The sequence below is a fragment of the Panicum hallii genome, chromosome 2 (assembly GCF_002211085.1).
Source record: "Panicum hallii strain FIL2 chromosome 2, PHallii_v3.1, whole genome shotgun sequence".
Lineage (NCBI taxonomy): Eukaryota > Viridiplantae > Streptophyta > Magnoliopsida > Poales > Poaceae > Panicum > Panicum hallii.
In genome coordinates, this window is record NC_038043.1 from 53803445 (window position 1) to 53818685 (window position 15241).

A 15241-nucleotide genomic window follows, 5' to 3' on the forward strand; every position below is an offset into this window, starting at 1 on the left:
CAGAGAACGATGACAGATTACTCGACTTTTTACCTTTTCTTTACAAAGGCTACCTTTACAACAATCGCGCCATGGTTCGGTGGCTATTGGTTCCGACTGCACGATGGTCTGAATGTTTGATCAACCACAACGGCTCCTCAGCTGTTTAACTGCTCCTCCTATACTAAAAGGATATAACATAGGCGTCCCCGGGGAATCTACAATACACGCCGAAGTCATAAAGATCTAGTAGAGGCACAGTTTGTCAAATTTTGCTCTGAGCTGGGGCCATCTCATGTTTTTCTTTTTATGTTTTCAGTCAACAGTTCAATCGTCAGCAGCACTTGCCAGTTCCCGGACTCTGACAGTAAAGGGCATCAGAAACTGACATGCTCTCCAGTCTCCACTTCTCTATGCATCAAGCTTCTCCAATCAAAAGAAATGGTCAAACTTTTGCTCTCACTTGTCCAGCTTTCTTCCTGTCACCATATAATCAGGCAACCATCAATTGTGATTCACACAAGAGTATCAGAGCAAGCAACAGGGGCAATGCACAGAGAAAAGGTATATACTAATTCTGAAAGACAATTACCTCTCCTGAACCATGATGTCCGAACCACTTGTCGGATGTGGCGCTCGTGCTTCTGTAACAGTTCATCGACCTTGTGTGACTGGGACAACAAAGGGCCTGAGTATTCAACCTTCTCTTCTTGATCATGGTCACCCTGGAGTTTCGAATGGCTTATTAGTTACAACTTTATTGATATAAAGATAGAAACCAATATCAAGTAATTGATTGAATCAACTCACCTTGAAGCTACTCTTTGATGAGAGAGTGCCCCCAAGATATATCGCGTTTGAGAAGTTCTGAGAGTGGTAAGTGTCACAAGAATCGAATGATTCTGGACGCTCTAACTGTGACCACTTCTTCAGGACTGCACGCTTTGCTACATCATGATTCTCCCGGTCTCGGACTTTAGAGTTGACGCGTGATATTGATATAGGTACATCTCTGCTAGGTAGCTCCTTTAGGCCAATGTTTTCTTTAGCTTGGGACTTGCTGTCCTGATCGGCGTCAGCAGGAAATTGGCCTCTTGAAGTAGATCTGGTCCGTGATCTAGCAAAAGAGCGATCATCCTGTGGTCTTTTGGCCCATGCAAAGCCACTAGATGAAGAAACACTCAATGGCCCAGAGAAAGGGACTTCCTCTCGTGAGTCATTCTTAACATGCCGAGTCCTTTCTCTAACATGGACTGGCATTGGTTGTATGTCTGCAAATAGCCTAGCATCACCATTCAGCTTCACACGATCCTGTATTGTGCCATCCTTGGTTCCATTTACATTGGTTTTTGACTCCTGAAACAAGAAAGAAAAGCATGAGATTTGATGAATAATGCTACCATCAAATTAAATATTCATACAGCTGGCTAAATCAACCTTCTGATAACATTTGATGAGCATCCAGCCATAGAAAAAGAAAAGGATACCTCTGTGTTAATTATTTGCTTAGGTACAGCACTAGGTTCCCTTGCTGCCCTGCTGAGCCTTGAGGACTTCTTGGATGCTTCTGTGCCATGCCCTCTGCTGGCTTTTCTCCTGGGAAAAAAAAGAAAAGAAAGAGAGAGAAATTAAGGTTTTTGCTAGACTATGGCAGTGTTCAAACTAAAAGGAAGAACTTTTTTTTGTTCAACTTCCAGTCATCAAGTTTCCTACTGACAACAACTCAACTATGTTTCAGTGTTGGGAGCTGCTCAGCAAAATATGGTATTTCAATTTGTGAAACATTTGTACAGCAGCAATAAATAATAAAGACCAGATCCTCGGTTTCCTTTCCTTTTCTTTTTTTTTTGCAGAAAACAGATGCTCAGTTTCTGAGTTCCTTTTCTCCAAAAAACTAATTCTACATTTAACAAAGCCTACCTGAGCACATCTTCTCGTAACTTTGCATCCATCTCTTTGTTGGGTGCATACTTAGGCAAGCTCGAAGGTTCGCATGCATACGGTTTTGTCCTGAAAAACTGTACAAAAGTAAACAGGATAAATCATCCACTACCATAAGCTGCGATATTCTCATAGAATTTCAAATATGAGAAAAATAACTATTTCTGCCTGCACTATACCTAAGCATTTCTTACCCATATCCTAATGCCATGTGAAAAGATGGATGCACCAAGCTAAATGCAAGTTGCACTAACAGTAATTTTCTGCAATCTGCATTGCTCTTGAAGATTTAGCTTACGATATTAAAATTCAGATGATCTACAACCCTAATAGGTTGAAAATCTGTTATGTTCTTGAACTATTCATTTTTCATAACTATATGAGTAAAATATAATACTTTCCTGATGCATAACTAAAAGGAAAAAGCAGCAGAACAGATCAGCTAATCTCAACAAACAAACACCTTAAATTCCAAAGTCCGAATATAATGGCTTTTTCCAATATGTCGCCATTTATACATTTTTCTAGAAGGACATTTATAGGATAGCTAGGACCCGCGAGAGGAAGACAAGGGACATAAACCAAATCAAATGCATCAAGGATGAGACAAATCGACTTCTGGTGAAGAATGAGGAGATCAAAAACAGATGGCGAGAATACTTCGACAAGTTGTTTAATGGGGAAAATGAGGGTCCTACCTTCGAGTTGGATGACTCATTTGATGATACCAACAGACGCTTTGTGAGGAGGATTCAGGAGGCAGAGATCGGGGAGGCTTTGAAGAGGATGAAGGGAGGTAAAGCGATGGGTCCCGATGGCATCCCCATTGAGGTGTGGAGATGCCTGGGCGAGAGGGCGGTACTATGGTTAACTAAGCTTTTTAACCTAATTTTTCGGTCAAACAAGATGCCGGAGGAACGGAGGAGAAATATTTTAGTACCGATCTTCAAGAACAAGGGAGATGTTCAAAGTTGTACTAACTACCGGGGGATTAAGCTGATGAGCCATACGATGAAGCTTTGGGAGAGGGTTATCGAGCATCGCCTAAGAAGATTGACAAGGGTGACCCAAAACCAGTTTGGGTTCATGCCTGGGAGGTCGACTATGGAGGCGATTTTCTTAGTACGACAGTTGATGGAGAGATATAGAGAGGAGAAGAAGGACTTACACATGGTCTTTATTGACCTAGAGAAGTCGTATGACAAAGTACCGAGAGACGTCATGTGGTGGGCCTTGGAAAAACACAAAGTCCCAACTAAGTATATTACCCTCATCAAGGATATGTACAAGGATGCGATGACTTGTGTTCGAACATGTGATGGCGATACCAGTGACTTTCCAATTAAAATAGGACTACATCAGGGGTCAGCATTGAGCCCTTATCTATTTGCTTTGGTGATGGATGAGATCATAAGGGACATACAGGGTGATATCCCTTGGTGTATGCTCTTTGCTGATGATGTGGTGCTAGTTGATGAGAGTAGGGCAGGGGTTAATATGAAGTTAGAGCTGTGGAGACACACGTTAGAGTCGAGGGGGTTCAGACTGAGTAGGACCAAGACCGAGTATATGATGTGCGACTTTAGCCCGACTAGGCATGAGTATGGGGACGTTAGCCTCGAAGGTCAAGTGGTGGCCAAGAAGGATACTTTCCGGTATCTAGGATCAATGCTTCAGAAAAATGGAGACATTGATGAAAATGTTAGACATAGAATTTCAGCCGGTTGGTTGAAGTGGCGGCAAGCCTCGGGCATCCTCTGTGATAAGAAGGTGCCACAGAAGCTAAAAGGTAAGTTCTATAGGATGGCGATTTGCCCGGCGATGCTATACGGTGCTGAATGTTGGCCTACAAAAAGACGACATGTCCAGCAACTGAGTGTAGCAGAGATGCGTATGCTGTGTTGGTTCTGCGGGCATACAAGAAGGGATAGAGTCCGGAATGAAGAGTCCGGAATGAAGAGATTCGAGATAGGGTCGGGGTGGCACCTATCGAGGAGAAGTTGATTCAACATCGGTTGAGATGGTTTGGACATGTACAACGAAGGCCTCCCGAGGCGCCGGTGTGCAGTGGAGTTTTAAAGCGGGGCGATAATGTAATGAGAGGTAGAGATAGACCTAGACTAACTGGGACGAGACGGTTAAGAGAGACCTTAAGGAGTGGAATATCGCTAAGGAATTAGCTATGGATAGGAGCGCTTGGAGATTAGCAATTAACGTATCTGAACCGTGACCTTTATTACTTTTTATTTAACCCCTAACTGTTCCTTTGGCTTGTGCCCTTTTTGTGTTTTTTGTGTTTCTTATTCTTGTTTTCTGTGGGTTTCGTCTCTAGCCTACCCCAACTTGCTTGGGACAAAAGGCTAAGTTGTTGTTGTTGTTGTAACGCAGGAGAACTGCCTTTATGTCATCATTTAGACATAAGAATGAAGGACATTACATGATGCAGTCTTACCTCAGATGAAAGAGCACCTGATGCAGTGCCGCGCTTGCAGGGCTCCACCGACAGAAGAGTTTCTAGTAAACCCAATGCATTTTCTGGTACCTCTTTAAAAACATCTCGAAGGGTACTAGGATATGGATGATGTGGTTTAAATATTGTTGCATGAGGTAACTTCGACTTCTTCCAATAATCATCAGCAGGGGAACCACATAGCTTAAAAATCTTGTGCAGTTGTTCCACCTGAAAAATGCAAGAGATTCTATATCATATTTACACACTAGAGAATTTAAAACTCCTGGCAAACTAAAGTGGGAAATTTCATTAAAAAAAAGAAAATAGAAAAAGGACACAATGAAACTTGCGTTTTCTAATGAATCAGGATTGGAGGAAAACCACAAGTACAGAATCTGTTACAGAGCCAGATCGAAAAACATGAAGAATCAGGCAGACCAGCAGATGCAGGAAATGAACTCTATTAATTAATGTAACCAAATAATTACCTCGGTTCTTCCCTGCAATATAGGTTTGCCACGGAACATCTCAGCAAATACACACCCAACACTCCACAAATCAACAGCTGCATCATAGTGAGTTGAACCTAGTAGCAGTTCAGGCGGTCGGTACCACAGTGTAACAACACGGCTGGTCAAAGGATGGTTTTTGCTGGGATCAAAGTAATTAGCAAGACCAAAATCAGCAATCTTTAGAATCCCTTCATTATTCACGAGCAGATTTGCACCCTTGATATCACGATGAACTACACGACGTGAATGGCAATGCTCCAGCCCTGACAGTAACTGGTTCATGTAGCACTTGAGCTGCATTAGGTGACTGTCAGAAAACCCAGGCCAACGCAGTGTAACGCCAAAGCTGAACTGAAGACACCAAATTGCTTAAACATACCTGTGCTTCAGTGAATTTGATGTCTGGGGAGGAACAAAGTCCAGCAAGATCGTGCTCCATGTATTCAAAAACTAGATAAAGGCTGCATGATAACCGAGAAGTAATCAAGCCTTCCAGTTTCATGACATTTGGATGATCAAGCCTTCTTAATATTTGTATCTCCCTTGCCATGAATCTAACACTCTCTGGCTCAAAATTGTCAAATCGCACCTTCTTCAGGGCAACAATCTTTCCCGTCTCAAGGTCCCGTGCCCTGAATACACTGCTATAAGTGCCTTGCCCAACCTACACACACAATGCAAGAAACAGAAGTGGTCAGACCTTTAGAGGGGATAGCAAACGTATAATTGCCATATGTATACTGCGAAAAGAATGCAGGTTCACAAATCAGTCAGCATAGAATGCAATTTTATTGCCCTTGTTGTTTCCCAATTATCTCTCCATGATTCTGATGATCACATAGAAGAAATGGTATAAAGAGGTCAATACCCTACCAGAAAAGCATTTCAACAATGGAGACAACTAAGCCATGTGATGCCTCATAGAAGGAGACACCAGATCACCCAAGTCACATCCCTTTTCTCCCCTATATATATCCTCATAACAATTGTCGCTTATGCTAATTATTGTTCATGTCGTAATCCATCACCAACAATGTACTACTAACAAACAAATGATAAAGGACACCAGAAAGATACCAACCAGTTAGACCAAACTACAGCCCCAACAACTATCATCCTTCCAAAGTTCCACATGCACGCAAAATTTTGCCATGGAAAATGACCCACGAGCTATTGAACTGAACCAGTCACGAAATCTCAACCGAAATGAAATCACCCAGTCAGGCGAAAGCTCCACAGTACCTTCTCCAGCTTCTCGAAGGAGTCAGCCTTGAGCGGGATCCACCCCTGGATGGCCTCCCCGGCGACGGCGCTGAGCCACGGCGGCCACCCGGCCGCCACCTGCTCCCCCTCCAGGCTCTTCCGCAGGCTCCGCAGCCGGAAGCTCCGGGAGACGGCCGGCACGGCGACGACGGCCTTCCCCGTCTCCTCCGCGTCGTCCTTGACCTTCTCCGACCTCCTCGCCGCGGACGACGAGCTGCGCAGGGAAGGCACGGCCGCCGCGGGCACCGGCAACGGCACCGGACCCGAGGGCACCGGTGCGCGCGGCTGGCTCCGGTCCCTGAGCGCGCCGGACGAGTCGGCCGCCGGCGTCACCGAGACGGAGTTCTTGGACGCGACGCAGCCCATCGCGGCGGCGCACTACCACCAGCACCAGGAGGCGCCACCAACCATACGCCGAGGTCGAGCACGGGCACGGACCAAGACCAGCGCGTGATCTTTACGAGCCGTCTCCTCCTCCGCTCCCAACCTCCCCCCCCCCCCCCCCTCACGCCAGCATTGGGCTGCGAGCCGGCGTCCGCGGCGCTAAGAATCAAGAGCAGGAAATTTGACCCGTTCGCCCGCCAACCACAGGCGTCACGGGTCGAACACGGCACAAGTCAAGAACACGCCGGGAGGCCCGGGATTGACCTGGAAGACCAATTAATGATTCGACTATGACGCGACGCGAGACATCACGAAAAAAAGAGGAGGGCGCGAGACTTTGCTGAACACCACTGATCACCGCCAGCCCCCGTCGACAGACCACGACGGCGACGCTGCCCCGTGATCGTGAGGGGTGGTCGGTCGTCGGCTCGGGCGAGAGCGAGCGGGCGCGGTCGCGCGGGGAGGCACGGAGCACCCGTTGCGGCGAGCGGAAAAAGGCCCGGCCTTTTCCGCAACCGCAGCGGCAGCGCGGGGACGGATCACGAAACCGCCAGAATTACCGGCGGCGAGGCCCGGAATCGGGGGGCGAAGAAGGAAACGGCGCAACAGCAGAGAACGGCGAAACCGCCGCCGGGGCAGAAAAAGGAAGGCGCCAAATCCGGCCGGAGAAACGGCAGCGGGTGGGGGGAGCTCGCTCGACTCGATCAGGGGAGGTGGTAGTGTGGGTAGGGGAATCGGAGCGGGGGAGGCCTAAAAGGTCGACGCCACGGGACGCGCCGGGGGCGGGAGTGATGAGATTTTCCGAGCACGCTTTTCTCTTTCGGGGAGGAGTCGTTGCTGTGCCTGGTGCCTTTGATGAGCTCGAGTGCCTTTGATGAGCTCAGGGCGGGGCCTCGGCAACTCGGCAAGGCGCCGCGCCCCTGTTCTTGTAGCGAGATTAGCGGGGCGGCGTAGGGCCCGGCCACCACCGCGGCGGCAGCCTATTAATTTCGGGAGACTTTTCAGGTTGGGCCCTGGGTTTCCCAGGTATTCGTGCGTGCCACCACCATACCTGCGCAAGTGTGTAGACGAGGGTGGCCAAATTCGTGTCTCGCCGATGATCCCCCGTACGGCGGCGCGGTGCCGGGCGGTCCGTACCGGTTCCCGGACGACCGAGCAGCCGCCGGACGGACGGGCCGGTCTGGTCCCGGCCCGCTTGAATGCGAGGCGATTCTCGTTGAGAGACCGAGCCCGCTCGCTTCACGCGGAACCGCCACTGTACCACCCAAACCGGCGCTCACTCGCCGTCGTGAGACGGTGGCCCCCTTCCGAAAGCGTGCCGGCAGCGGATCAAAGTCCTCCGGTCGGGGAGCCTCGAGCCCCGGACAGCGCGATCGGCCAGCTCACCTCACGTCTCGCGCACGCTCCGCGCTCCCCTGATTCTCAGGTTGCTTTCGGGGATTTCCCCCTCGGAGACGCCCTGGTTCTCGCCGGCCGAGCCGGTCCCCGCCGTGCTCCCTTTGATCCTTCCTTTCCTCGTCTCCCCACCCTGCTTTCTCCGCGCCCGCGGCGGAAAAGGCACCACCACGCCACGGGGCCAGGACCCAGGTGGTGGCCAGGTGCCTCCCCTCCTCGGCCCGTGACGAGACGAGACGGCGGCCGGATCATCGACCCGTCCATGACGCCCGCCCCCGCCTGGGCGCCGCGGCGGTGTGAAGGGGACAGGACGCGCACGCCAGACATCCAGGCCGGTTCCTGCCTGGCCGCGCCCATGTAAACGGCGGCAAGCTGGTCAAACCGGCCCGGCGCGTCCGCGACGCTGCCTGCCCGCGCTGCGCTGCACGCGCGGGCGGTCTCGGTCGACGACGGGGAGCAGACGGCAGCTGCGCGCTCACTGATTCCAGCGTGGAAAAATCGGGCGTCATGTGCAGGCAAGCGCTTTGTCCCCGTGCGCCTCTGGCACGGCCGCGCTGTGCTGCGCGGCTCGGCCTCGGCGGCGCCAGTTTCTGCTGCCTTTTCTGGGGCTTCTTTGTTCTATCCGGAAATGGGCGTACCGGAGATTCCACCGCAGAATTGCTCTTGTCCCGGTCTGGCTACTGTGTCCACCCGAGTTGACCCTTGCGGTCAACTTTCAGAAAAAACTAGTGCAGGAACGCTCATGGTTTTGGCCTCTCCACTCCTTTCTAGAATGCGTTTTTTTACTGTAGTGCACTCATCTTTCACTCGTCATCGGTGGTGGTAGTACTAGTACATCTACTATAATCTTGTTTGGCCATCTTGGCAGCACAATATTATTTTTTTCACGACTGCCCGTGGCATTCAAGGTGCTATATTGTATCCTGACGAGTTCCCAACTGTTTCTTCAAAAAAAAAGAAGTTCCCAACTGCCCCGTCCAAAATAGTGCAACACAGAGTAAATTTGACATGACATTTGATTTGGAGCTGTCCCACAATCCATTTTTTTTAAAAAAAACATGACATCTATCTCCAGCTTGGTCAACACAAGAAGATGTCGAAAACAAACAGATTCAGCCAGAATTGCGTCAACTAGCTATAGTGCGATTTAATGGAGGTTAGGTTGGAAGCTACCACCTCACGCCCTCAAAAGACCAAAAACCCTAGCAGCTGCTGCTCTTTCTTATTCAGAGAAATACAGTAGATGTTAGTGGAAAAGTCTAAGATGCAATCCCGAATAAAGGTTCGTTTCAGCGCGAACGTGCAAACCTGTTCCATTTACGAAAACAAGTGAAAGCTGTTTGATCTGCAATATAAAGTTCTCTTTCTGAAAGATCTTCGCTTGATCCCTTTTACAATTCTGATAGAATCATGTGTTTCAATCATGTGTTTAGACTTCAGACACTAACCCTTTCAAAGAGTACCCTACTGCTACTCCTGCCCGGTTAAAACACGGCCATTCAAGTTTGGTCCGTGAATTATTTTCAAAAAAAAAAGTTTGGTCCGTGAAAGACGACTACTTTTGGATGTATCTTCTGTGTTGGTCAGATTCCAAATTTGGGAGGTCAAATTAGGTCACGCAGTCTGACAGACAGCGCACTCTTGTTCCTCCCTGTCCTAGTATCCTGCTAGGTGCAGGGAAATGCGATTTAACAATTAGTATCCAGAGGAAATTATTGTCTGATGAAGTGGATTTTGGCCGGTCTAATAGCCTACCGCGTGACTGATTAAGCAAATGTTTAGCGGCCACTAGCTCTGGTGCGGGCATGTGATGGGGCGACACTACATGGATTCGGCGTTGACGCAGGAGAACAGTTCGGCCGCGCGTGAATCCATGGAAACTGATAAAAATTAAGCCAGCAGATGATGCAGCGTGCCAGCGTCTGAAGCTAGCTTATTGAAAGTGCGTTAGGAACTTGCGATTTAAAACTCGGGTGGGGTCAGCCGGGGTTTGGAGGAACTCTCTGATCTGCCGGCAATGATTGCTCATCGCAAACAATGTTTGGTTTCTCTCCTTAATCCTAGGCACCCATTATTCGTAGAGAATGATGAGTAGTATGAATTGAATAAAAAGATTCTATTGTTTTTTAAAAAACATAAAAAGGATTATAGTGTGAACACTACACTTGGTTTCGTTTCTAGGGAGTGTACATGGTGACCAAACAACACTGTTCAAGGTCCACTGACTGAACGAGTAGCATCTAGCTCTCTCTGGGGGTCAAAAATTGGATTCGTGCGGATTGCTTCTTTGCGTTTCTCCAAAAGCCAAATCTAGGTAGTGCCGGGGTCCAATCCTCTAGCGTGTAGCAGTGGCGTTGGCGGCTTTAGACCAGCAGGACGATGGACCGAGACGAGAAAGGCGCAGGAGCAGAGTGGAAAGGCGCGCGGGCGAGGTGGTGTCACGGAGACGGAGGGAGCCCGTGTGTCTTCTACGGGGGCTCTGACTCCCTGCACGCGCAGCGGGGGACACTTGGACTCCTCTCCACGCCACGAGCCTGGCGCGCATGGAAACTGCCCTGACCCACTGGCCACTCGTGCTGCACTGTAAGCACTGCGCAAGTTCATCTCTACTGTCCACACTCTTTCCTCCTGTTCATACGGGAGTCTGAAACACTCGGCAGCATAAAATGGGGTTAAACAATGAACTGCTAGGACTAATACTGACGTTGAATCTGTGAATCGACCTTCAGTGTTCACACTGCAATTGCTCCGGTGTTTAATTTCAGGTTTTCCAGCGGGTGCCTGGGTACGCGCGATCTGCTGCTCATTATACATTTCGACAGTCGATCTTGACTGTTCCAAGCCCTGTTCCCCTCTCTTCAGATCTTCCATGTAGAGGTGGGACTTGGGCCGGGTCGTGCAAGTCCCACCCTGTCCTCCAGTATCTCGTGCCACGTAGGATCTGACTTCTAACCATTCGAGGCATGTTGTGGCGTGCCGCAACAGCATGATAATCTTTTAATTAGATCCGAGCACAGCCCACGGTATAATAACATATCTTCATGCCGTGCCAGTCTATGCACAGCTTTCAGTATATTTTTGCAGTTATCATTCTGTGGATACTTATATGTTTAATACCCGTCGCTATATGAAGAGATTTCTACGTATAGAAAAATAAAAAATTATTTTTTGAATAATTTTATTGAGGAATAACTGTTATTAATTAGAAAGTAACATAAATTGACTGATATTTGAGCAAGTGGCTACACACACGTCGACGGATCATTTTCATACCGTGCTAGCTCGAGCACGGCCTAAAATGTGGGCCGTACCATGCGGTCTATCGTGATAAAATTCTATACACGGCACGACGCTTGCGTTCGTGTTATACTGGTACGGCCTAAATTTTTTGTAGCGTGCCGTGCTCGGATGGTGCTAAAAAATTGTGCCGTCGCCCGCCCAAGATAGTACGGCCTCAAATCCCAGCTCTACTTCCAAGTACAACTTTCCGTCTCTTCAGATCTTCAGCGACCTCTACTGGAGTAACAAGAGGGGGGCCGTGTCTTCACTAGCTTCAGCTGTGCCTGCCTGTACGCGCACCGCGTTGCCTCCTGTCTCATCGAAACAGCGATGGCGGCATGGCAGATTAGCCATGCAACAACCATGCCCATAATCGGCCAGCTAAGCTCGGACAGTGATGGTGTTATTCCGTCCTTCTTGGGCCAGCTAAACCCTGTTGCTTAGAGAACACTCGAGTACGAGTTTCTTTCCTGTGCCAAAACCCCGGCTAGAACTAGCAGTTCCCTACAGCTCAGCTCTGAACGTCACCTTCAGAATCTGCATACGGGATTAATGTCCCTTTGAAACTGCTGCGGAGGGGATGGGAACGGGAGGTTGGTGGCGATGGGGTTGCCGGAGACTTTTGGGAGCCGGCAGCTTCGAGTGGAGTCAGGCTGGGGGGAGCAGGCGGAGCTGGGCCCTGCGTGCTCGCCGTGCTGACTTCCACCTCGTCTCGTCTCCTTCCCGTCCGGTCCGGCGCCTGAGCTACGGGCCGCCCGATTAATGGAGTCGGCTCTGTTTGGTTCCCGGACGGGTAGATGCATGGGTTGGTCAATGGTCACTTGGTCTTGGTTTGTCTGTGTCGCCATTGTGTGACTGCACTTTGGGTGGTTAGCACAGAAGAGAGAGGTGCCCCCACAGCACTCCAGTAATGTCGCCTTCAGATAGCTACAGGAAACGGGAGCTGCGGAGTACATTGCTCGGATGCTGGACTAGCGGCATGCTTCAGGCCGGGCACGGCGATGATTGGCAACGCGCCTAGGTGCTAGGACTATATAGATCGTTGCCTAGTCCTCCTGGTCGTAACCAGCGATCTGAAACTGCGCCGACGCTGAGAATCTGGCAAACTATGGTGATGGTGATTTCTCTTTCAAAAGAAAAAAAGAATGCTGATGGTGATTTACTTTGTCCTGGATGCAAGATTACCAGCGAGAAACACCAATCCCAATCCAGTGAAGACTGAAGACTCTCCTCCGAGCAAGGACAAAGCGTACATCTAGTAGTTGGCGCATCATCTGGCCTTAGAATCTCGTACAGGCCTATACCTGCATCTGCATGCTGTGCTGCCCAGTACAGTAGTAGCTGCCTGGTTTGAACGCTGGAGTGCAAGAGTGCAAGACGACGCACGACGTACAGGAGATGCAGGGCGCCGTGCTTCCTGTTCATGCTGGGCATGCAGTGATGCAGAGTTGCAGGTTGCGACCGTAGTATGTTCCCATCGTTTCCGTTGTTCCCATTCGTCCTCCGCTTTCAGTTGTACCGAGATCGCGAGCGAGGAAGTGAGGTAGATGATGATGCAGAGGCTGGTCCAGGCGCTGGCCGTCCAGCCAAGGCAATAGTTCTTCTGACATCATGAGAGGCGAAAGAGGGCATTACTATGGAGAGCTTCAACGCTTGGCTTTGAAGGTCAGGAAAAGCACGCTCCTTTCGTTGGTCCTTTTGCTCCCAGTCTTTAAACATAAGTAAGGTTTTTCTTTTTGTGGCTACGTGCAAGGAAGGATCATTTTGGTTACAGCAGTCGTTAGGATTTGTTTCTGAAACCTAGGATCTGACGGGCGCCATGATTCAGAACTCCAGATTCTCAAATGATGCGGCAGCCGGTAGGATTGAGATTTCTCTGACGCTGAAAGAGAAGCCGAGGAAAGTTGAGCAATTCTTGCCAGAGTCAGATTAGGTGAGAACTCAGGACTCTGGAGGGCTGGCTGTCATGTAGGTTCAGCTCTTGCATTGCATCATTGGCCCGTTAGCATGCCTGCACTGCAGGCTCGGCTGCAAAGCGAGTACCAACAACGTCACAGCAGCACAAGAGCTACTTGAGTCCTGATGAAGATTGACGCGCCGCAGATGACACGACTTGCCATAGACACGAGCAAGTGATGACGTGATGTGCACCGTGCACGATCAATAGCTGCCGGGTGGGGTGGGTCTCGTCGGCTGGAGGCCTGGACCTGGACTTTGATTTTTCGCTTGACGTCCCCTCGGCCTTCCTCCTCACGCCTCATCGCAATCATCGCTAATCATTGCTCGAATCCCTGTCTGTCAGTTGCCAACGATCTTCACTGCAGATCTGAATCTGCGCCACCATTGACAGGTGAAAAAATTCTTGCGAAATGTAATTGCGCTCGACCTGGTAATCCTGACGATCTCCAGTGCCTTGCAAGTTGCAACGGCACCTACATGCGAGACCTTCTCAGAGCAAAGGACAAAGTCAGTCAGTCTCGTACAGTCAGTCTCGCAGAAAGGCCAAAGTCTGCACCTGCGTGCGTGCTTGCTAGTACAGTGGTAGCTACAGGGGTAATTCTAAAGCAAGACGACAGCGCAAGGTACAGAAGATGCAGGCGCTTTCAGTTCCTGGTTTGCTGGGACGAGTCATTTACGTTGTACTTGGTAGTAGAGTTGCAAATTGTCTTTTTAGAAAGAAAAAAAAAACTAGTACAGGAAATATGAGCTGAAGAATTGAGCCAAGTGAAGCAGATGAATAGATGATGCAGAAGGCAAGGCATGCATTAAGGTCTGACGCGACCGACCGAAAGAGAGCAATTGTGTTATATACAAGGTCATGAAAAGCACCCTAGTTTCCTCCTTCCGTCTCCTCCTCTCTGTCCCCTTTCCTTCTGCACACAAGGGTTGAAGTTTGAACATTGCTAATACGTGGATGAATCATGTCGCCCCAGCCCCATCATTTGGTCGCAAAATTCACCCCAATGTGGTCGTGAAATCTGAATCTGAAGTGCGCCATGCTTGAAGACTGAAGAGCTTCAGATTCTGTGAATGATGAGGGAACCCGTAGGCCGTAGGAGGGCTCAAGGATTGGCCATGGCTGCCAAAGTAGAGCGGCGATCTTGACGATCGACGCGCCGAGGGTGACAAGACCTCACAATTTCACGAAGACATGAAGATGTCGATGGGGGCAAGATGCTCAGACGCACACGAAACCTCTGTGATTCTGACAGAAAAGCCGAGGGGAACGAGCAATTCTTGTCCGAGTCAGACGAGTTGAGGTGACAACTCCAACCGCCCGCATGTTACTCTGCATTGCACGCCTGTCATGTACGGCTGCAAAGAGCAATGCGAGTTTGTACGAGAAGATAAATGAAGCAAGATAAGATTGCGACCGCGATGGTCCCTTGTCCGTTAAACAACTCTGCTAAACGCAGTAGGCAGGAGCTACTTTTGAAAGCATTATTGGTACTTGCGAACTATATGTTGCTAACAAGATATCCTTATACTTGCGCTCCTTGAATGACATAATGATGCAACGTTAGCAGCAATGAGTGCAAGGGTTGGTGATCATTTTAGCACTGATGACCATCACAATTGAATGGCATCATCACGGCCAGCGTTTGTACCCGCTGGATGGCTTACTGAAATAACACTTGCAGCGTATAAGACTGCACCGTGCTAATGCGCCATTTGGATCGTAGATTAATTTTTTAGTCCCGTCACATCGGATATTTGAACATTATTTAGAAGTATTAAATATAGACTATTATAAAATTAATTGTATAGATGGAGACCAATTCACGAGACAAATACATTAGTTTATACTTTAGTAATATTGTGCTGTAGTAAATATAATATATTTGTGGAGCTGGATTGAAAAAGCTTCCGGGGCACCGCAACAAACGACAGTCGAGTGAGTGTGGACAGCCATCCGGGCTGCCACGGCCAATGGGCCGTAACTGAGTCATATCGCATCCTCACGCATAAAAAGAAAAAGGAATAAAACTAGCGTGAAACGGTCTGGGCCGAATCTCATAATCGCGCAGTAGTCCGA

At 49.2% G+C, this 15241-nt stretch overlaps 1 protein-coding gene across 1 annotated transcript; it reads right to left on the minus strand.

Annotated features, from left to right (window-relative positions):
* LOC112880577 (protein IMPAIRED IN BABA-INDUCED STERILITY 1-like) lies at positions 1-7654 on the minus strand. The gene is made up of 9 exons (XM_025945282.1): positions 6127-7654; positions 5264-5548; positions 4861-5178; positions 4373-4600; positions 1900-1997; positions 1467-1575; positions 790-1335; positions 572-704; positions 1-458 (listed from the first exon to the last, which is right to left on the minus strand). Exons 1-9 carry the CDS (start codon positions 6511-6513, stop codon positions 439-441), a joined length of 2124 nt encoding a protein of 707 aa, XP_025801067.1. The 5' UTR covers positions 6514-7654; the 3' UTR covers positions 1-438.
* Between the last annotated feature and the right edge of the window lie 7587 nt (positions 7655-15241).